This window comes from Globicephala melas, chromosome 1 (genome assembly GCF_963455315.2).
Source record: "Globicephala melas chromosome 1, mGloMel1.2, whole genome shotgun sequence".
Lineage (NCBI taxonomy): Eukaryota > Metazoa > Chordata > Mammalia > Artiodactyla > Delphinidae > Globicephala > Globicephala melas.
The window spans coordinates 34,001,845-34,023,954 of record NC_083314.1 but is presented as its reverse complement, the minus strand read 5'-3'; the positions used below and the strand labels follow the sequence as shown (position 1 = coordinate 34,023,954).

At 51.8% G+C, this 22,110-nt stretch overlaps 1 protein-coding gene across 2 annotated transcripts in view; it reads right to left on the bottom strand.

Moving 5' to 3' along the window:
• TMCC2 (transmembrane and coiled-coil domain family 2) overlaps nt 1-21,720 on the bottom strand; it is a 35,938-nt gene extending 14,218 nt beyond the window's left edge. The window contains exons 1-2 of one of the 2 annotated variants that reach the window (XM_030872774.3): nt 21,033-21,720; nt 8,803-9,333 (exon numbers count right to left, since the gene is read on the bottom strand). In XM_030872774.3, the coding sequence (XP_030728634.1) occupies nt 8,803-9,333; nt 21,033-21,239 (738 nt within the window). In that variant the 5' untranslated portion in view covers nt 21,240-21,720. Of the gene's footprint in view, nt 1-8,802; nt 9,334-19,960; nt 20,412-21,032 lie in introns of those variants that run through there. The other variant, XM_060293513.2, reaches the window with a different exon arrangement.
• Between the last annotated feature and the right edge of the window lie 390 nt (nt 21,721-22,110).

Genomic DNA, 22,110 nt, shown 5'->3' with positions numbered 1-22,110 from the left:
GGGCGACAGACGGGCTCCCGTCATCCTGGAAGGGGACCCTGGAAGGAAGCCTGGACCCTGAAGGAAGCCCAGGTCCTGTATGCCAGGCTCTCCTCTGCATGCCCAGCAGGTTTCAGCCCTCTCTTTCCCCAGGTTCCCCTTAATTTAGTTTTTTCTTCCTCTTCCCCTCGTTTTCATGCAGTGCCCCTTCTTTCTTTAATACTCTTAAATATTAAGTTTTTTCTTGTCTCTTCCTTTGCCATTGTTATTACTCTTCAGGTCCCCACACCCACCCCCCACAACACACATTCTTTAAAAAAATCTTCTTATTTTTCTTTCTCCTGCGGGGCGGCGGGGGGGGGGGGGGAAGCACACACACACACACACACACACACACACACACACACACACACACACACACACACACACACACACACACACACACACACACTGAAGGGTGGGAAACCTGAGAAGTCATAGGCTTCAGGAGCAAAGACTAATGCTGAAGAGCAGCTAAATTTAGTAGCTTCAAATACAAGGTGATGTCTTCAAAACATTTCAGGCTCCAAATGTGCTGTGAATATCTCCCGGTTAGGATTCCTCCATGAAAGGCTGGCAGCTGCCCCAACGCTCACCTCTTGGAAATGGGGGTTTGGGAACTGGTCAGTACTCAGAGGTCACTCCCCTAACACTCACTCTTAGAGCCAGCCAGTTGGTGCATTTTCTTAGAAACTCATGTCACCAAAGAGCCCGGCTTCCCTCTGGGGACACACAGGAGGAAGGGCCACCTTCTTCAGGGTGAACTAGAGCAACTAAGGTGGGCGCATTTCCTAGGAGCATGTGGAGAGGCTCGGCCACATGAGCTGGAAAAGCAGACAGGAAAGGCCAGAGTAGAGAGCGCTGCGGGGCGTGCACACACCACACCACCTTGCAGCTGCTTCCAGGGAGGGAGGAGGCCATCTTTTTCGCCCATGGGTCCTCGCCCTGTCTAATGCCATGGACACTCCTGTTACAGAGTTCATGGTCATGAGCCAGACGCCGGGCAGTGGAGAGGACCACACCTAGGTCCCTTTTAGGAAAATCAAATCTGGTGCCAGCTGGGTAGGAAAGAGGGACAATTTCCATGCCTTCTATAGCCACTCTATTTCCCTGGGGGAGGCGACACTGGGAACAGGCCTGGGAGAAAGTGACCCAGAGAGGAAGGAGTGTCTCCTTTTTGGGCAGTTTTTAGGAAGCAAAGCGCCCTCCGCCCCACCCTATTTGCCAAGAATAATTTAGAATGACTCCCTTCTAAAAGCAGAGGACTGAAACATAGAACTCTTGGGGCGTCCTGCTGACTCAGGGCTCAGAGGTCATCATGAGCTGACGTGATTCAATGAGAAATGTATGTGAAAGCAAAGCGGTCTGCAAACTGCAGCATGCTGGCCAGTGGGCTCAAAGGGACACGTCAAAGGCCATGGTTGGCATGGCCTGGGGGTGTCCACAATGCCCTGAACCCTTGAGGAGCCAGTAGACAGGCATGGCACCTAGATAATATTTGGGTCTGAAGCTGCCTTCTCAGGCAGCAAAGAAACCTTATATAATGAAGTTAATATTACAGAGCACTTTTCTTTCCAGGGCAGGGTTCGCCTTTCCGGCCACCCAAAGGAGGCCTCCCGGTCACAGTATCACTTAGGATCTGATTTAGCTTCTGCGGATCATGCTGAATTATTCACTAGCTATGGATACTGGCCCAGCTCTGGGGTCCCGGTGGTGGGGTACCTGAAGTGAGCACACTCCCCAAATCCAGACTTGGAGGAAGGTCAAAGGGACAAAAGAATCAGGGGCACCAGACTCAGGATGCGGAGGATGTGGGCGCAGGAGCTGGGGCGGCGGGATGGCTGGAGGCAAAGAACAGTCAGACAAGCTGCCTGCAACACCCCAGCGCCTGCCACTGGAGAGAGAAGGGAGGTCAGAGAAGGCTTCTGTTCCCAGGAACTTTGCTCACTGCCTCCAGCCCTCACTGCAGTTCAGGGGAGCCCTCGGTTCCCTAGGAGCCTAGAAGGAATGCAATGGGGTGTGTGCACTCATCACTGCTCCTGTTTCAGAGTCCTCTGCCCTGTGGTGCATAGAGAAAGCCCAAACTGTGCCTGTGAAAAGAAAGAAGAAGCAGAGCAGGGATCAGGTAAGTGATACTGTATTTCCATTGCCTCATCTGGCACCAGAAGAGACCAGGGTCACGTTTCACATCTCAGGGATGTGGTGAATCCAGGGAGGAATGTGCCCGGTGGCTGGGGAGACCTGTGCTAGCTGCCAGGACCCATGCCCACATCACCAGCGCTGGCTCCTTGTCATCTGGAACGGATGACAGACAGCTCGTCTTGCTGCTTTTATCAGCTCTGTTATCACCCAAACCTTGAGCACACCTTCCACCGGGGCGTGTCTGAGGGGGCTGAGGCTCCTGGCGGGAAGGCTGGGGGCCTGACTGGTGTCTCCCACCCGTGTCTGGGCTGGTAGCATCTCACACACACACCCCACCCCCGGGGTTGTGCTTAGAGTCAGGTGGGTAGAGAAGGCATGACATCAGGTCTTGATAGGTAACTTGGACGGTATCTAACTTCACCCCCTGTACCTAGGGGAATTTTGTACTCCCAGAAGCCAGAGCTAATCCGGAGAGCACTGGGTACTTTCTATCTAGAAAGAAAGTCATGGATGTCAGTAGGGAAAAGACGAATAAAGGCTAGTTCCAGAGGCCAGCTGCCTGCTGGGGCAACTGAGTCCAAAACCCTGCTCTAAAGTCAAGAGGCTTCTGCTGTTCATGATCTCTGGTGTCAGAGCTTTAGGTAAGGGGCAGAGTCATTTCTTCGGCCCCTCTCCTGATTGGACAGGACCCCTAAAAAGCAACGGGGCTTCACCTGAACATGAGGAACTCAAATCGGACTAAAGGAAGAACTTAACTCACCAGGTACCTCAGATATACTGGGCAACAGGGGCTTTTAATCACTGAGACAGGGAGCAGCAGCTCATGGCGAAGCACAGAGCTGCCCTGCCTTGGCCTGGTGGGCGGCTGGCAGCGTGGGCACTGCCTTAGGAGGCCCTCCTGAGGCCGCTGGGCTGGCTGCCCCTCTGCCTAAGGAGGCTTTCCACACAGAGGAAGAGAGAAGGGAAGAGGGGATGAGAGAGGGTGGAAGAGGGGTACAGAGAAGGCAGCTGTCCTCCCCAGCCACTGGGTGTGAGTCCAGGCTGGCACGGACTGGCGCATGTACACGAGCGACTGAACGGAAAGAGTGTAACGCAGCTCTAAAGGTGGATGCGTTTGTGTGGACAGGCCAATGGGCCAGCCGGACAGGGCCCCGTCGGCCTCCCACGGAACCTGGGCAACAAGCTCAGACACATCAGGAGGCCTCACAGATGGACGGTCCAGCCTCCCCCAGCTGCCGAGGGAACCTGTTTGGAAACCTCTCTCAGCAGAGCTGGCCCCACCCACCTCTGAACCGGCAGGCTTCCAGACATTAAAAAAACCAGGCTCCTCGACACCTGCCAAGATCTGTCTTCTTGGCAAGAGCCTAGGGCTAAGGGCAGCCCCTCACCTGCCATTCCTCAGAGTAAACAGGGGTGCTTATTTATGCCCCTTATTTATTAGGGCAGAGGAGAAATCTTGTTGTTGGAGAAATCCGGTGGGGGAGTGTACAGGACAGGCTGTCCAGAGTCTGCTCTGGTTTACGTGATGAGCGGAACGTCCCTGGTCTCCCCGTCTGGGGCCTGGAGATAACACCTCCATGAGGCCACGGGGAAGCGACCATCGTGGCATCATCTCCACACTCTCCCCCTCACCCCTCAGCACCTGGTCCTCTCTCCGGCCCTGCCTACCCTCGAAGCCAGGGGGCAGCAGGCTGGCCTGTCGGTAAAGTCCTCCTGCCACTGAGCATTCCGTGCTGGTCTCCTAAGGCTCTGGACATCCTCTGTGAGCTTCAGGGTCCCAACACCCCAACCCACGCTGCTCCTCATCCTCTGGGGACCAGCCACACTGCACAGACGGGGAAGGATGACCAGGGCGAGGTCAGGGGCCGGGCAGGTAGAGCTGGCTGTGAACTCAGCACTCCTGCACTCTTCCTCTCCCAAGACCCTCCAGCTGGAACACCTTGCACAAGCCTTCTGAACGCGGCGACAGCTGGAGAGAGCTTTTGAACAAGGCCGAGAGCGCATCAATGACCAAGCCAAATGTGGGAGAAAGGGAAAACAAGCCTCTGACCCCTGCAAGGGCTAATCCACTCTCTGAAAGTCTGGGAGCAGGTTATCAAGGCAGGACAGAAGAGTTGCTAGATTTTCCTGAGTGTACACTACGTCTTCTAGGAACTGCTGCTCAGTAAAAGAGAGACCGGGAAGGGGGGTGAGACTCATCTGCTGAGGAACCAGGAGGTCCAATTCCTCTGCCACTGTACATATAACCAGTGGTCCCTGCTGAAAACTCCAGGGCCCAGATTTCCAGAGCTTAAGGCCACACACAGATGGGGAACCCAGATGTCACCTGCATTCTCTATTTACCTGCTGATGCCCCAGGGCACCAATAATGATGACTTAATTTTTCCACTTTATAGACATAAGACAGAGAGTGGTTACCTTGCTCAGTGTCACACAAATAATAGAAAGCAGAATGGCGAGGTTGAGATGACAATCTGTTTTTGTTCTGAAAGGGGAATCATTTAAGACACAACCTTGAAGACAACCAAGTAGATCTGGAGGGAACGAATGACAGGCGAACAACATCACTAAGACTGAGCTGCTTCCTGGGACTGTGAACGCTTCTCTGTGCCTCTGCCGCACCCCTGCTCTCCGTGGGGCTCCAGGCCCCCTACTTTCTTAGGGAGGGGCCGGGGTGAGCCTCACAGGACAGCTAAGGAACTTTAGCTGCCTCCCGGGTGTTTCAGTAATTCAACCCCTGATAGGGCCGGCTCTGGTCTGAAAGTCAGCTGCTAAGCTCTAAACAATGGCAAGGGGTGTGGGTAGTGGGGGAGGCTTATGAATTAAAAATAGATGTTAGTAATCACCAGGGAGCTTGCAGAGAGCATGTGGGGCTATGTTTACTAGAGAGAGAAGAATCCCTTCTATTCATGCCCAGAGACCAGGGTGGAACCACCACCAGCTTATCACACCAGCCAACGGCCTCTGGGTTTGGGGGAGTCAGCTGACCATGCAGGTTTACTGATGGCTGGAAGACCCCCTTCCTCAGGACATGGAGGCACCCCCTCTTCTCAGCATCCCCCAGGGCCACGGCCATCCCTGGGGGGACAGCGCCAGATCAGAAAGGATGTATAACTGAAGGGGAAATTGCAACCAAGAGATAAAGCCACCGTCCTTGGGCTGAGGCAACCCGCTCATGATGGAAATTGCACAAAATGGTCCCTGGCGGTTTTAGTGACTTCAGATCTCAGTCTGGTCTTGTGGACATGCTAGAAACATGGGGTCTCGTCTCCTCTCTGCCATGAACTGGCTGGGTGCCCTTAGGCAAGCAGCTTCCTGATTCCTATAGGCCTCAGTCTGCTCATGTGTAACATGGAGATAACAGTACCTGCTCTGACAACTTCACAGGGATGTTATGAGGAGTAACCAGGGAGTATATGTATGACAAAGCTTCGGAAAGATGAAATTTCTCAATAAGGATATAAAACAGTCATAGGAATAACCATTTTCCCCATTCCCAGCCTGAACCCAGGGACCCTTCCCCCAGTGTGCTCACCCAAGTCTCCTGGCCTGTCTTCCACCAGCAACAAGAACAGAACCCTGCCACTGTCACCTCCTGGATACCATGGGGGCGACGTAAAGACCAAACGGGAGCCTGCAGAGAAGCTCCCCAGCTGATGGGCTCCCCACCCCCTCCCCCCTGCATTCCCAGTCAGCAAACATCAACAACCCCTCACCAGCCTCCGAAAGTGCCCACCCCGCACCCGCTCGCACAGCCTCAGGACTACAAGGTTCCCGTTCTCCCTCCTCGCTAAACAGCTCTAGGACCAGAGACCCTGGCTTGACAGGACTGTACAAATTTGACTTTAAAAATGTATCCGCTGACTCAGCAGTGAGAGGCGGGCGTGGCAGCTGTTGCAAACAAAATACTTGCTCACTGAGAATCCCCTGCAGTCCAGTGGTTAGGGCTCGGCACCTTTCACTGCCGTGGCCCGGATTCAATCCCTGGTCGGGGAACTAACACCCCACAAGCCAGGCTATGCGGCCAAAAAAAAAAAAAACTTGCTCATTAAGGGCTGAACAACTGGCTCACCCTGTGGGTCCCTCTGGGTCTCCCTTCCCTCCACAAGGCCACGTTTCCCTTTTAGCCGACACATCCAGATCTCACTCTTGGCACAGACTTCTCTGTAGTTAAAACTAAGCTTGCAGATGGTCCAGTGCCATCGTTTTAAATACTCTCTACATGCTGACAACCCCCAAGTGTCTGCCTCCAGCCTGGGTTTCTTCCCAAGACTCCAGACTCCAACATCTGACTGCTTATTTGGCCTCCCCGTGTGGATGTTCAACAACCAACTCAAACGTAACGTGTCCAAAGACTAGCTCTTATTGCCGCCCCACAGCCCCTCCAGATATCTGGTCCATGTGCTGTCTTCCCCAACTCAGTTAACGGCAATTCCTTCTTTCCAGCTGACAGGCCAAAAACCTGTGAGCCATCGCTGCCCGCTCCCCTTCTGTTGTGCCCCACATCCATCAGGAACCTTTGTAGCTTGATCTCTGAAGCAAATCCAGAATCCAGCCACTTCCCCCACTCTCACCCTGCAGCAAACCACTGCCACCTCACCCCTGGAGGCTTCCAGCAGCTTCTAGCCAGACTCCCTGCTCACGCTGTGGCTCATAGCCTTGTCTCCAAACAGCAGCCCGAGCGGTCTTCTTCAAGGGTGTCACTCATCTGTACAAAACCTAATGACTTCTCATCTCACTAGAGAAAAAAGTCAAAAGCCCTTTTCCTGGCCTACTAGTGATCTGTAGCCCTCCCTGCGCATCTTTTAAAAACTAACAAAAACCAGACTGCCTCAACGAATATTGGCCTCCTTTCTCCTCCCCGGAAGAGCTGACCCTCCACTTCCGCCATCTCCTCAATCTACTAAAACTAGTTACTTGCCACAGTTATCAATGACCCCCACTGCTTGATACTATCTACGTACATTTCCCAATCCAGATCTGACCTGTCACTCCTGCTGCATTTCACTCTGTTGAATACTTACTTCCTCCCTCTTTAAACTCCTTTCTCCTTATACTTCGGCATCATTTCTCTCCAGGTTCACTCCTGCAGACCTGGCTACTCTGTCCCTTATACGTCGTCTCTGTCCTTGGTCTCAGCCCCCTCGACACATGTCCTTCGACCGTCTCATCGCACCCAGGATTTCAAGCTCAGTACTGGCTCCCAGGGTGCTCGCCCCAGCCCAGACCTCTCCCCCAAGGCACTGCCAGGTGGTGCTCTTTAGATGGACAGCTCCCAAAGGCACCTACAACTCAACGTGTCCAAAAGTGAATGCATCACTTGGCTCCCAAAACATGCTCCTTCTGTGTTTCCTCAACTAAAGAATGCCCCATTCCTAAAGCTGCTAAGCCAGGAAACTAGAGTCCTCCTCTACTCTTCCTTCGTCTTCCATGTCCACTTTCTCGCCTATACTATCGATGAGAACTGCCAAAGGTCTTCTGAATTTATCTCTGACTTTCCATCCTCACTGCTGAAGCCTAGACTCCGGCAATAGCTCCAATAACGGTTTATTTGACTCCATTCCTGTCCCCCTTCCTAACCTACTGTCTACACTAAGACCCAAAGGGACCTCCTCCTGCCATTTTCCTGCCTAACACCCTTTGATAACTTCACACTACCCCAAACTCAACATGGCAAGGCCTTTTGTGACCTAACCTCTACCTACCTGTCAGCCCCCAAAAGTGCTGGACGCTCCAACGACAATGAACCCCGGGTAGTCCCTGGCATCAGCTCGCTTGCCTTTGTACACACTACACCGTTCCTCCCCCCACCCTTCCTCCCAATTCTCTGGCTAAATTATACTCCTTCTTCAAGATTCAGCTCGATGGCTTCCTCTAGAAGGTCTTTTCCAACAAGCTCCCGTATCCTCAACACAGCCTCATCACCATATCTTGTCCATTCACCAGTCTGTCTCCCCTCTATTCAGTGAGAACAGTACCTCCGGCTTATTCGTTCTTATAGCACATAACAAGTAGGCAAGAAATATCAATACTTATTATATGAATAAAAGAATGAATATAGAGATTCAGAAAGTACCAAACTAGATTTTCTTCTTACCAAACAGCCCTTCATGGATTCCTCCTCTAACTTCTTTGGTTGGTAACAATATTAAAAACCATACTGCGCCAGGCTCCATTCCAAGTATTTGACATATATGAACCCATTTAATCCTAGAGCAATTCTACTATTATTATCCCCATCTCCAACTGGGAAAACTGAAGTACAAAAAAATTAAGTGACTCAGGCAGTAAGTGGCAGAGCCAGGGTTGATGCTAGACTGTGCTCTCAACCACTGCATGTATTACCTCTTGAGAGCATGTTTAAGGAAAACAAACAAAATTACTATCAGCCTGAGCAAAAGATAATTTTCAAAAACAAATCCCCAAACAAACAAAAATCAGCCTTTTGGGGATCATCTCTTGCTTTTGGCTTGTCCTATCTCTGGCTCCTTCAATGAGACACACAGCTCTGCAGATGGCAGTGTGTCCACACCCACCAGGCCAGGCCCCAGCTCAGGTCCTCAAGGCCAGAGGCCCCTGCGCAGGTGGCTCCTGCCTCTGAGTAGCCCCGACCCGGAAGGCCCTCCTCTTGCCCCGCCTCACCTTGTCGCTGAGACCCTCGGCCTCCTCGGCCAAGAGGTTGCCACCATCAGCCAGCAGCAGGGACGTGTCAGTGGTGGAAGAAGACCGGGGGCGGCACTGGTGCTGGTGCAGGATGGCGGCCAGGCTGCTGTCCTGGGGGGCCTTGCGCAGCAGGTGGGGGCTGCCACGCTGAGGCTCCAGGGAGCTGCTCTTGGTGCGCCGGCTACTGCCCCCGCTGCCGCCACCCCCACTGCTGCTGTGCAGGCTAGCACCCCGCTTGATGGAGGGCCGGGAGCGGATCTGCTGCAGCACGCGGTTGAAGGCAGTGGGCCTGGCGGGCAGGTCGTGCAGGGACATGGCATAGGAGACGCGGTGCATCTCCGGGGAGCGCTCCTTCTCGTCCGGGGAGTCATGGTCGGACATGCCCTGCTGATGCTGCTGCTGGGAATCCTGAGACGTCGGGTGTTCCCTCTCCCGTGACCGGCGGCGGCCGTGGAACAGGTGCTTGAAGCCGTGGCCAAACATGGAGCCCTCTGAGAGCTGCTGGATTTTCTTAAGGAGGAAAGATGAAGAATCTGGTGAGTGGAAAGCTCTCGAACGCCTAGTCAGTTGCGGGCAGAGGTGAGGGGTCCCTTCCTGGGATATGAGTGTAGCTCCTACAGCCATGTGAATCTGGAAGATCCCCATGAATGTCCTGTCATGTCTTAAAGGTCACCTTGCAGAAAGGTGGCAACCCAGACCAATTCCTCTCATTCACAAAGAAATGTACCTGTATGGCTTCCCACAGGACATTCCAAATCCACACACGGTTCAGGATTACTGGTCATGATATCCTTGTGCCTATAGTCTGGGGCTCAGTGGCACATGCGGGCAGCACTTGGCTCATGAGGCTTATCCCTCTGGACTGATTCTCCCTCCATCCCCTAGTCCCTTTCTCCTTCCAATTAGGTCCTTCCTCCAGATGCTCTTTTGGCCCACCAAGCATCCATTTCCAAAGATGCCTCATTGCAACACTCACTGGGAAAATCAGGGTCATACAATCAGGTTATACAATTGTAGCAGATATTGCTAATGACCTACCAATAACTATTCTCCTTTCTTTCTTACCAAATTGCATGGCCTTATTGTGCCATGCTAAAAATTCTTGCTTCATCAGACCCCCTTGCAGCTACGAGTAGACACGTGACATAGTTTGGGCCAATGAAAAGCAAGGTGAGCGTTTCTGGGGAAACTTTTGCTTACCTAATAAAGGTACTAGCCCTTTTTACTTTTCCCATTTGGAACGTGGAGGCAATGCCTGGAGATGCAGCAGCCGTCTTGCAACTGCAAGTAACTGGCACGACGATGAAGACCTACACACAGATGGTAAAGTCCCCAACAACAGGCCTGGGAACTTGAAGGCCTTATGGAATCACCAACCCAGCTGTGAATGACTACGCTGGGATTCTTGGTTCATGAAATAAACAAGTCTATCTTTATCTGTACAACTCTAGAATAATTTCCTCTTATTTATAGCCAATCTCATTCCTGACATAGCCGTAAAATAAATTTTACTGAAGCTTCTGAGTTGGTGAATACTTCCACATGCCAGGAGGGTGACACATCGCAGTCCAAGGGCCCGAGAAACTCCTGTACTCAAGACCTTCCAAACCTCACCGTATGTGCCTCTTCCTCTGGCTGTTCATCTGTATCCTGTATAATAAACTGGTAAATGTTAAAAAAGTAAATAAACTACCTCAATGGGCATACCTTGTAGTGTGGTCGGTAACGTGACCACTTCTTTAGAAGACAATCAGAATATAGTCTTAGTGTCTTTCCACTCAGACTGGAACAAACCAAAGGGGCTCTGGAGCCCAGTGCTGCACTGGCCCCAGCCTTCCCTCTTAGCTCTGCCGCTGAGATGTTCCACCTGCTCCCCAGGCAGCACTGCTCAGTGAGAGGCGGCCCAACCACCCGGCCAGGGTGAGGCAACGTGTGGGATAACTCCAGACAGCTGCTTCTGTCAGGGGGTCGGCTCGTGTGGTGGAGCCGAACCCTCGGCAGAAAGCCTCAGAGCCAACAGGAGGAGGGGTGGGACTCTGAGGACCAGGTGAGAACGCCCACTCTGTAACTCCTGAGAGGGAAGCTCAGAACCCAGCCACATGGGGTTCAATGTCTTCATCTGTAAGGAACAACTCATCACCTCAGGAGGCAGCCTCGGTCATCTACGAAACCTTGCAAAGAATTACAAGTACTGGCTTTTCTTTTTTTTCTAGAAACAAACTTACAGAGCAGAAAACTTGAACCATGCAGACGCCAAGGAGAAAACCATCCTCAGCTCTTCTGAATTAGCTGACCCCACTCTCACTGTTAACTTTACACCTCAGCGTGGTTTGTGCAGACACTACTGTTACGATGTAAGCTGCACTTACATCTGATGTCAGTAACAATGCACACTATTGCGGATTACGTCAAAGTGCAGGATTTTCCGTTTTCACCTCGTTTGAGTAGCCCCACAATCCTCAAAGTAGGTGGGGCCTTTGTACAACCCATTTTACAGGCCAGATAAGTTATATCATCACAGCTCACCGTGAACTAACGGTTTACAGTTTTCAATATGCTCTTTCTCCTGCATTCTCTCACTTGATTTTCCCAGAAACTAATAAAGGCAACAGCAGCAACATTTCCATTTTTAGGTGAGGAAATTAAGGTGACCATTACTCCTTCTCAAGAAGTTAATCCCGGGGTAGCCCCGCAGATGCTAGGTTTCACAGTGCCAGGTCTCCCGACGGGAGCTACCATCTCCTCGGGGCCAGCCTGAGGCAGAGTCTGCTCAGGGTAAAACCACCCCGTCCAAGGCAGGCCGGACTGAGGCGTGCACTCCGCCGGACTCGGAAATGGCCGGATCCTGCCGCCTCTGGACCAGGGACAGGCCAGGACACCCTCCTCCTCGTTGGGCCCAAGCTGATAGCAGACCATCCTGCAGGCACTGTAGATGGGGCCAGCTGGCTCTGGCATTTGCCCAGCAACTTCTGCTAAATGGTCACATTACATATTCCAAATTGTCTTTCTAGCATATTCTATTCCAAGCCTCTTTCTCCTCTCCCCACCACTCCTAGCCTAGCTTCTCCAACACTGAGGCCCCTCTTCCACATCCACTCAGATACAGGGTTCCCTTCAAAAGACGGCACCGGAGTCCCAAGGCATTTCCTCTCCCTGAGCCCCAGGAGAAGGAGGCAGGCGCTGGGGACAGCAGCCACCACTGTCTGCTATACTGCTTTGAATCCTAAAATCCTTGGTCAAATGACTTTTACTATCATACAACAGCATTTTTCAAAGTGCTTTCCAATGTGTGCTGTCACTCTAACCTGACGCTAGCCTAAGCCCAGGAGGCAGGATGTCACAGAGCATCAGTGTCTTCATTTTGCAGATGAAGAAACTGCAGCACAGCACAGTTAAGGGGCTCATCCCAGTCACACGGAAGAATCTCCAACTTCTAGTCTAAGCTACCTTCACTGGCTCACACACTGATTCCGAGACTAAAGCAGATACAGTATTTACATGTGTCCCAGAACAGCATCACAGGCAGGATCAAAACAAAACAAACATGCCTGGGCCATGGGGGGTTCCGCCCCCTGAACTGCAGCGGTGAATCTTCCCGTGCCACATTGTAGGACTGGGGCAAGACCTGTAACCAGTGTGGGTTTTCCTTTCCCACCTTCCCATCTGTTCTGCAGGTAAAGGAAAGCCAGGGTGACCCCAGGACCTTTGCCCCAGCAGCGCTGAGGAGTCTGCTAAAGTCTATGGTAGAGATGAGGGAAAAGAACAAAAAAGAAGACAAAGAATAATGGGGGGAGAGAGATGGCACCAAATGCAGGGGTTTTTCCTCACTTATAAGACATGGGCTGGGCTGTTTCTGCATGTGGGTGTCAGGGAGGAGAGAGTTAAGGAGTTTTGACATAACACGGTGAGTAAGTGTTCAAAAAAAAAAAAAAAGAAAGAAAGAAAGAAAAAGAAACCAGCACATACACATAACCAGCCACAAGTTTTGGAAATGAGGAAAACCATGGTGACTAGCTTGAGGGAACTCAGCCACCAACGCGGCAGAAAGCACCACCTGCTCTGACTAACAGGTTCCAGCTACTAAATGTCACTTGCTTCTCCACATTGACTATTGCTTTTCCCCAGCTGCCAGAAACCATTTTGGTGGCCAAATGAAGCCACGTATTTATTAGGAAAAGAGAGCTGAGACGTTTCAGAGCTAGAGATGAGACACAAACAGCTCTCCTGATCCATGAGAACAAGCAAGGGCTGTCCCAGAACTGCCCAGAGGCCAGAAGCAAGGCAGAATGGAGAGCATCCTGAGGCCAGGTGCCTGTACCTGGGCAGGTAAATGACAGAAGCTTGCTGTCTTTCCCTGAACTATCTTAAAGGGCAGAAAGGACGCCATCTCCTTGGAGTGCTATCATCGTCTCAGGAAGAAAGCGTAGGCTAGATGGTTTCCAAAAGATCCTTCCTGAGAAGGCTGTGGTCTCTGAACAGTTAGGCTTCATCCCCTTTCCTCCCTGGGTGTGGGTCCCCCAAAGGGGAAGTCTGCTCCAAAAGCTTCAAACACAGCTGCATGAGGTCAAAAGTAAAATGCTTCGGGGTGCAGTGACTTTGGCACCATCTGGTTTAAAATAGCCAGAAGCAGCTTCTAATTCCTCCAAGTCCCTGTATTCTTAACAACTCCCATTAGAGCTGAAAGGATCTTTAAAAGTGACACTAACCTAGAGTTAATTATCCCACCTGGCAGCTGACCGCAGCGCTGACTGCACATCCCCTCCTCCTGCCTGGGTTTGAAACTCCCTCTGCCCCACCACAGGTCCGGCTGGGAGGGTTCAGGGGGTGATTGGGTTACCGTGAGCCTTAGCAAGCCTAGGTCGCCAACGTTCCTCTATTTATAGGGTCTCTATGGAAACAGGGCCAGCATTAGAGAGCTAATCGCTGTAAAAAAACCCACAGAGTCCTACTCTGGAGATACAAAGTGGATTGCAGAAGTCTTCAATTGCCCTTAGGAGGCCTTGGGTGGGGAGCCTGGGGTTGGAGCAGGAGAGGAACTGCCACCCCAGGTTTGGCGCTGATGGCCACAATGATGAAAAGTGAGCGGCTGCAACTGTTTCTCTTAGAAACACAGTGATGAAAGATTTTTGGAAGCATTTTTTTCTTCCCCAGCATCCCAGCTGACATGAAACAAACAGATCTCAACTCAGGGGCAAGTGATTTCCCCATTCTCAATTTTATTTTAATTCCTCATTCCTTTAGGCTCAGAGAATTCTGCCTGAGCCAGTGCAAGTCAGGCAAGGTGACCTCATGCAGCAGATCTTAAGGCAGAATCGGCTCAACTTTTATCAGCATAAAAGATTTTTTTTTAATGATTTTTTTTTGATGTGGACCATTTTTTAAATCTTTCTTGGATTTGTTACAGTATTGCTTCCGTTTTTTTTTGTTTTTTTTTTGCGGTACGCGGGCCTCTCACTGCTGTGGGCTCTCCCGTTGCGGAGCACAGGCTCCGGACGCGCAGGCTCAGCGGCCATGGCTCACGGGCCCAGCCGCTCCGCGGCATGTGGGATCTTCCCGGACCAGGGCACGGACCCGTGTCCCCTGCATCGGCAGGCGGACTCTCAACCACTGCACCACCAGGGAAGCCCTTGCTTCCGTTTTATGTTTTGGTTTTTTGGCCGCGAGGCATGTGGGAATCTTAGCTCCCCAACCAGGAATTGAACCCACACCCACCTCACTGGAAGGTGAAGTCTTAACCACTGGACCGCCAGGGAAGTCCTAAAAGATTCTGATTAAAGGTATCTTCGCAGTGTGCCCTCTCTCTGCCTCTTATCCTACACCCCGTTCACTGCCCCCCGTCCCATACAGCCCTGTCTGACCATGCTGGTCTAAAGTGACCTCACCACCCTGCTCTGAACTCCTGCTCTGAACTGGTCATCTGCACCACACATCTCGCAATTAATCATGTTCTGCCTTGTGACACGGCTCTGTCAAACTGTTATCCAACTTTTCACCTGCTTCTGGATGGAATCCTCCATGAGCAAATGGAGGGCAGGAGCTATAACATCTATTATCTTTGTGCCCCCAATAGTAGGGGGAGAGACCTTAACACAAACATGGCCATTGCTACTTAATTATTTTCTGAGTGGAAACTGTGTGCATCTACAAGACCATCTTAAAAAGGCGATTTAATCCTTAGACAACTATCTTTTCCAAATATTTAAAATGCTCATTCACACAGTTTTTTTGTGTCTAACCCAGATCCCTCCTGCTGCAGTTAAAACCTCGTCTCAGTCTATCATCTTAGTAATTGCCTGGAAAAAGATGAACACAGGGCTTCCCTGGTGGCGCAGTGGTTGAGAGTCCGCCTGCCGATGCAGGGGACACGGGTCCGTGCCCTGGTCCGGGAAGATCCCACATGCCGCGGAGCGGCTGGGCCAGTGAGCCATGGCCGCTGAGCCTGCGCGTCCGGAGCCTGTGCTCCGCAACGGGAGAGGCCACAACAGTGAGAGGCCCGCGTACCGCAAAAAAAAAAAAAAAAAGATGAACACAGACCCAGGAGCCTGAATGTGTTTACTGTCCTCACAAATGGCTTAGGTCAAGGCTTAATGTTCTCACAGCCAGCTTTGTTTTCCAGGTGGACATCATTCAGCCAGCTTGGCTGGAATAAGGAAGCTTTTAGCCATTTGGTTTGAAAAGTCAAATATTGTCTTTCTCACACAATCACAAAACATAACTGCAATCCCTCAACAGTTTTGTTTTAACTTTTCAACATGCAGAGAGGCTTAAGTGTTTGGCTGATAAAGGTGGACCCTGTCTAGTATGGCCTCATTCTAAGAATGCACCCTCCTCATCCATGAGCATTTCCAAGCGAGATGTCTTTCTTAGAGGAGAGATGAAAATAGGCATGAATTTTGAGTTGGCCTCCAAGATCACCACTGAGAAGCCACCTGAGATATTTTTCCCCCAGCTCCTGACACCCACACTTTTTTAAAACTTCAACCCCAAATTCAGGTCCTATCAAATGTTTCAATTCCTGTTGACGGAGAGATTCTTGTTAATGGGATTGGCAGTTAAGACAATTAAATACACGAAAAGCAGCACATTCTGTAAATGCCAAGCCTGCACGACAGTTCCCACTGGAACAAGGGCAGCTGGGAATTCATCTAGAACCCAACATGTGGCAGGAGAACAGACAGCTTCGTTCACCACATGCTTTCCCGTCGGCCACCAATTCCTCCTCCCAAGCCCACATCCAGCGCTGCTCTGAAAATTCCTGATGGCAGAGGGGGTAGGAGAGGGACAACCCCAGGCCTTAGGACCCTCTGCAAAAAAAAAAAAAAAAAAACAGGCACCCTCTGCATTCTTCACCACCCTCCACTGTCCCTGACTATTTACAGGGCTGGGGAACTGCTGTCCAGTCAAAAAAGGGCACTGACGTTACGAGGGACCTGGCACGTGCCCTTTCACTTCCCCCACTTAGAAAGTGCTCTCCTCTTCTTTGGTAATTAACGTCTCCACCCTTTACAACTTGCTCTAAGTGCACCTCTTCTGAAGAACCCCATATGTTTCTGATTCCATCAGTGATGCTCGAAGCACCCTCAAACTTACATGTGCTTCAACGGATGACTTTCTTGCAAGTGCTTTACCCTGTTTGCCTGGAGGCAGAGGCAGTGCCTGCTGCCAAAGAACTGATTTCCCATTTCCTTGTGCTTAGGTCTACCGCAATCCTACCTCCCCTGATGAAACCTCTCCCAGGGGTCCTGCTCCCACCTGAGGCTGTGGGAATCTTCACACCTGAACACTTCTGAAGGAGAGCTGGGGGCCTCATGATGCAGCAAGACCACATAGAGCCCTGCCCTACCATCAGAACCCTTCCTCAGGGTCCCAGAGCACACACAACCCTCCATCCCGCCCGCATTCCCATGAAGTCGCCTGTCTTCTCCATTGAAAAAGTGGAGAAGCTGAGGCCCATTAATTTTACTAAAACCCTGGGCCTTAAAAATAAATAAATAAAAGAAGATAAAAATAAGCAGAGGCTTCTTGGGAATGTCAATGTTCTCTCTCTTAATTTGGGTGGTAGGTAGACGGGGTGTCTGTTTTGCTGTTGTTATTTAAGGGGTACATATGTTTTCAGACACTTTTATATGGATGTCGTGTTTTACAATTTAAAACATGCCTTCCCCGCTGAAGGCATCAGTATCTGTTAACCCATGAACCCCTTGCCGGCAGGCTCTCTATTGGACCGCTGAACAAACAAGGGGCGCAGGTGACGCATCTGTGAGCAGCACAGGCTGCGAGCCAGCAAGGAGAATCATATAGGATTCAGTTGCGACTTTCCCTCAGCTCTTTGGTTTCTAATCGCTCTTCACTCTGAGCAGACAGGAAGACCAGTGAATGGTGTGGATGAAAGAACCCAAATGAGTCCTGAGTCAAAAGCACTTCAAGGGGCTTCCCTGGTGGTGCAGTAGTTAAGAATCCGCCTGCCAATGCAGGTAACACAGGTTCGAACCCTGGTCCGGGAAGATCCCACGTGCCGCGGAGCAACTAAGCCCGTGCGCCACAACTACTGAGCCTGCGCTCTAGAGCCCCAGAGCCACAACTACTGAGCCTGTGTGCCACAACTACTGAAGCCCGCATGACTAGAGCCCGTGCTCTGCAACAAGAGGAGCCACCTCAATGAGAAGCCCGCGCACCGCAACGAAGAGTAGCCCCCGCTCACCACAACTGGAGAAAGCCCGCGTGCAGCAACAAAGACCCAACACAGCCAAAAATAAATACATAAAAATTAAAAATAAAAAGCACTTCGAACCAGGATTGGAATGGTGCAACTCAGAGCACCCCCTTCTTCCAGGAAAAAATATTAGTATGGTTCAGAAATCCCTGGAGAAATTGTTTGCAGGGGCTTTTGTGAGGGGAAAGAGAACCTCAGGGGAAGTCTAGGGGAAGGTCTCCAGCCAGCAAACCCAGAGCCTTCCTTTCAGGAAAGGCTGGGGAGAGGTGGAGAGGTCTGCGATTTCCTCCCCTGCCCTTGGGATTCTAAGAGGCATCAGGACAGAGCCAGCTGACTCTCGTGCTGAGCCACTCATCCCAGGCCTCAGCAACATCTACCACATGCTGTATTTTTAACAGGAACGTGTGCTTCGTGTCCCTTTCTGCAGTTTTTCCCTGAGCCCCTCCCACTCCCACTCTCACTGGTACTGCATTTACTTGCCGGAAAATCTTGGTGTACTTTTGGTCAGCCGACACTCTCTGTGACCAGCAATCTAGCATCTCCTCCCAACTAGCAAGGAACCTGGCAGCAGCAAAGGACTGGATAATGATCACAAATGAATCAAGACATGAACTCAAGTGGTTCAACAGGAATCCAAGCCACAGGGGGCAGGGGATGTGACTCCGAATTGTTGGGCTCCTGTTGCAGGAGCGTCTGCTGAGATCACCCCTGAAGGTCACATCAAATGTGTGGAGTAGCTGAGAAGGCCCCCAAAGTACCTGCATACAGTTACAGTTTTATGAGTGCTCCTTTAAGATTGCTGCTTAATTATTTTTCCTTCTTTTCACTGGTCCTACCCACCCCATAATCACAGATCCCGGGCCACCATAGGAGAAATTTACAGTGCGGTTCTCCACAACACTGAAGGACCATGGAGGGAGACCACGGGAGTCCCTGAAAGCTCTGGCTGCCACTAGCTAGGGCACATTCAGACCAAAATTCTCTCCTCTCCCTCTGCACAACTTCCTCAGAGGTGCTTCACACAAAGCCTTTTTTTTTCCCCCCTTTCTCAAGATGATTTCCTCCATTGCACCTAATCCATCACAATGCCTGGAGCTGTCAGAAGAAAACAGAAGTGGGACTTAAGGGACCAAAAGTTCCTATCTCCAAAGTTTAAAATGAAAACAAAAGCAAGCCAGAACTGCTGGTTGCTCCAGGCCAAACACAGGTATGAGACAGGGTGGGTGTTAAAAATCAAACTTACCCCGTTTTGGTACCACCATCAAATCTAAAACAAGTTAGCTTCTACCCAGTGCTAGAGCCGAAGATGGAATTTTTCCATCATTGGAAAACTGTGCCAGCACTGGTAAACGAGTTTGGACACACTTCAATATTCCTGGTCCCTTTCCCCCAGAAAAAAGGCTCAGAAAAGTTGAGTGATGTGCCTGAGATCACAGAGCAAATCAAATTGCGACAGCCCCCAAGTTCATGCCTGGTTCTGAAGTCCCTACGCTGTAAACACGTGATAAAGCAGACAGAGATAAACAGGAAAAGGCCCTGATTGTCTCCCTGTGCTCCCACTGAGCAGGCAGCAGCTAGGTTTTCTCTGGGCTGCCAGCCTGGGTCCACATGGCAGTGGTCACCTCGGTGATACGCTTTCTGGTGGGGGTGGAGGATAACTTGGAAGGACAACATCTTTTCTCACACCTGATCACAATTTTGGTTCGGGGAAAGTCAGCATTTAACATCAAATGTAGAGTTGTTGCTATGTCTGCCCCAACCAGAATGAGAGTGTCACAAAAAAAAAAAAAAGAGAGAAAAAGAGAGGGAGTATAAGAGGGTGGAGATGAACGAGCTTCTTTAAGCAGCTTTATCTACAGAGACAAAGACACTGCAGCCCCATACCACAACCAGCCCACCTTCCCTCACGAAGGCAGCTGGGGGAATGAATGGAGCTGGCCGTTTCCAGTGCTGCCTGAGCTGAAGAGTCGGGGAGTTTCCAAGGCTGCTGCTCATGGACTCAGCGTGAGAATCCCACCTGGTCAAGGAATCAGGGTTTGCTGGCCAGACCCATCTGGATCGGCCCAGAATGAAGATGAAGTCTGCAGCAGAAGGCTGGCCCCCTCCCCACATCAGCATTAAGAGCAGCTCTTTTCCTTCACCATCTCAGTTAAAACAGGAACCACACCTCCTGACCACACAGGGTGGGCTCAGAAGTGGCAGGTGTGCCAGGTACCAAGGACTTCCTGCGCACAGCCTACCCAGTGGAGCTCATCTTAGACATAAGGCTAGCCCCAAAACTCTGAAAAGGACAGCAGCAAAACCAGAGGTCACATTCCAATAACTACCACAAATTTTTAAAGTACATACATGGAGGTAGCAGTTACGTTCTCACCCCTCCCCAAGAAACACAGACAGGTAACACACAGGTAAGAGCACACTCACCTGCGCTCTAAACTTCCTGACTCTGTGCCGCTCAGGCCAAACGAGGAATGTCATTGGTTTATTCTGGTGAGCTCCTTAGTGGCTGCTGCCATAGGATACAGGCTTTATTTAACATAACGGACGGAGTCCTTTTGCTCCCCTAGCTAAGACCTTGCACCCTCTCTGGAGAAAATGACCCCAGGCATCAATCTCCGATGCATCTAAGTTCCTTCCTTGGGCTGACATCTCTCTCACCACTGTGGTGAGCTGGCTTGAGAAGCCTGAGCCTGCAGTCCCTGTGGCAGCTCCAGCAAAGGTGCATTATTTATCACAGCTGCTGTTTTAATTAATATAGAGACATCCAATACAGCTCAATAATTGTCTCGGCAACCTCAGGCTGGAAAATAAAGGACTCCCAGCTGCATGCAATCTCCTCTTTCGGATCCTGGTTCTAAATGCCGGCTCTGCGTGTGTGCAACTTGAACCGAGGCCCCAAGCCAGCCTAAGCACTAAGCGGCCACCTGTCAGTTCTCCACGCTGGGGTTGGTTTAGCAAGCGGGCAGGGATCTCCAAGCACTAGCTTAACCTCTGGCTCCACCTAACGGCAAGAAACCCACACTCCCCTTTCACAGATGGACAAACTGAGCTTCACTCCAGGAAGGTCCCCAAAGGAGGAAACTAATTCAGCAAAGGAAACTAACGGTCTTTTGCTTGGGCTCCCACGCTGTCATTGTCTTCCCCTGCCATTTTACAGGAGGGAAAGTGATGTCAACTTTTTAGTTAGCATCTTGGATTTCTCCAGCCCTTTGTCTGCGAATAGCACTTCACACACATTATTCAAACAATCTCGGATGCGTAAGTCACTAGAACGTCTGCTGAATAATGAGGAACAAACACAGAGGCCCGAAATAAGCTGAAAGAAAGAGGCACAAATGGTACCTGACGTCCAGCACAGGGTCTGGCCCAACATCTGCTCATTCTCTCTGACCTTTGTCTGGCTTCCCCATCACTTTTATCCTGTTAAAGCACTTCGGCGTGGGGCGGGGAAAGCTAAGTCGCCGGCTGGACTCGTAAGGGGAGGGTCTGCGCTCACCTTTAAATCGGGAGGCTTGCTTCGGGGACCCGGGTTGGGCGCCGCGGCAGCGCCCGCATCCAAAGTTGGCCCGCCAGCGGAGTTAGCACCCGTGGCCTCCCCAGGCCGGAGGTCCGCGCCCGGCAGGTGGCAAGCTGCATCTTCCAGCCCAGCTCCATCCTCCTCACCCTGTTGTTGCTGCAGCTCGTCCGATTTGCACCTCTTCATGGTGTATGTGGGTCGGCAAGGGGAATCTGTCCTTCCAGCGCGCCTTCTTGGGGGAGACCGCACCCCCTCTTACACTCAGAAACGAGGCTCGGGGTCTAAATGATTAACGAGGAGAGGAGTCGGCGGATCACAATTTCTTGAATTAAAAAAATAAACCTTTTTAAAGGAGGGTGAGAGAGGGGAGAGGAGGGGAGCCTTGGTTACAGCTTGGAATAGTTCATTACGACCTGGGGAGCGGAGACAGATCACAATCGAGGCTGGGCAGCAGGAGTCCTTGGGCAGTCATTGGAGCGGGAGGAGATAGCCCCCAGCCCCCAAACTTTCTGCTTCAGGGCAAGGGCCGGGCGGAGGGGAGCTGGGCGGCACAGCGTATCCCTCCCGGCGGGCCGGGCTGCTGGGCGCGGCAGGCATGGCGCGGCCGGCCGGGCAGGTCCTCGTCGGCAGCCCTCGGCGCCGACTGCGGCCCCCAGCCCTGCCGCGAGCCCCCGCCCCACACTGACCGGCAGCGCAGCCCGCAGCTCGCCGCGCCCCGCCCCTCCCCCGCGCGCGCGCTCTAGACCCACTCCCCGCCCTCCGCGCCGCCTGCTGCAAAGCCTCGACCGCCGCCAGAGCCAGCGGCAAGCGCGCAACCTACCCCGCCCAGTGCCTCGGCCCGGGAGGGGGAAGGCGAGGCAAGGAGGGAGTGACAACGGCAACGGGCCAATGGGAAGCCCGGAGGGCTGAGGGGGGCGTCGCGCGGCCACGTTTTTAGGGTTGGTTGCATCGTGCAATCCCCCAGGAGAGGTCTGGAGGGCAAGGCTGCTGTGTTTTAGCATTGCAGAGAGCGGGCTGCGGAGTAGAGACTAGGGGCGGCTGGCCAATGGAACGCGGT